The following is a 991-nucleotide window of genomic DNA, read 5'->3' as shown; positions in this document are numbered from 1 at the left end:
GTGTAAGTTGCTTCATTCTCAAAGTTAGCCAGCAATCTGACTCTAAATGATATTAAATGTACAACATTAGCAAATCACTTACCCTATTTCCCTTTATCTTAGGCCATAATCTCTCAGTCACTTTACCTCTTACTTTAGCTGCTTATTTACTTGATAATATGTATAATTAATTATCAGACTGAGTATCCTCACATGCTATGATATACTTATCAATGAAATTTTAATATGGTATAATATCCACTTTTGGGCTGAAACATTACACAGCATATTTTCACATATAAGACTGAAAATGTAGAAATTATGAGGTCACCACATATGAATGGAGTAAAGCAGTTATCAGTAATAAAAAACGAGACAATTTTAGAGAGTCTAGGAATTTCATCCTTTAAAACGTAAGCGAAGAATGAATGGACTCGCCCACAAACTTAGATGGATTAAATAATTTATGTCTGTTATGTGCAGTAAGAGAGAGACTAATGGCCAGAGAAGGCCACCTGTTCTCCGAAGCACAGGCCCCCTTGCAACACACAGCACACGCAAGAGTCGTAGGTCATGTGACAAACAAGAGGTTGAGTTGCACAGGGAGATGTTGGCAGACGAGCAGTAGGTAGGGTGATGCGCAGGGGCCAAGAGAATACTTACGTACCCTGCTAGTTAGGGAGGAAGAGGTCGAGTATAAGCCCACCTCACGTACCCTACTTCCAACAGAAGCGTGGTTACCCAATGTCAGTTCAGCTGCGTTGATGCGCCACTGCAGACCCACAATCTCCTGCTCGTACTTCCAGTTTCGGTATGATATAGTTGACACAAATGTAAACAAGATGAGAAGGGCGCTCATTAGCCAAAAAGCTATTTTCTTGCTCTGAGTCTCTGATGTGTTACACAATGTGCCATTATAACCACAGCGAGGCATGTCTTTTATTTCCACTTTGAGGGCACTTGCCATGAGAGAGTAATTCTGTGAAGAAAGAGGCAAAAGTGAATATGGGTT

The 991-nt window shown here is 40.6% G+C and overlaps 1 protein-coding gene across 1 annotated transcript in view; it reads right to left on the bottom strand.

Annotated features, from left to right (window-relative positions):
* The window catches only part of LOC119593986 (receptor-type guanylate cyclase Gyc76C-like), a gene marked incomplete at its 3' end in the record, with an annotated part of 39,442 nt that overhangs the window by 9,163 nt on the left and 29,288 nt on the right, over positions 1-991 (bottom strand). Inside the window, 1 exon segment of the mRNA XM_037943010.1 lies at positions 647-958. Within this exon segment, the coding sequence (XP_037798938.1) occupies positions 647-958 (312 nt within the window).

This window comes from Penaeus monodon, chromosome 33 (genome assembly GCF_015228065.2).
Source record: "Penaeus monodon isolate SGIC_2016 chromosome 33, NSTDA_Pmon_1, whole genome shotgun sequence".
NCBI classification, from domain to species: Eukaryota; Metazoa; Arthropoda; class Malacostraca; order Decapoda; family Penaeidae; genus Penaeus; species Penaeus monodon.
This window is presented reverse-complemented; position numbering and strand designations above follow the sequence as displayed.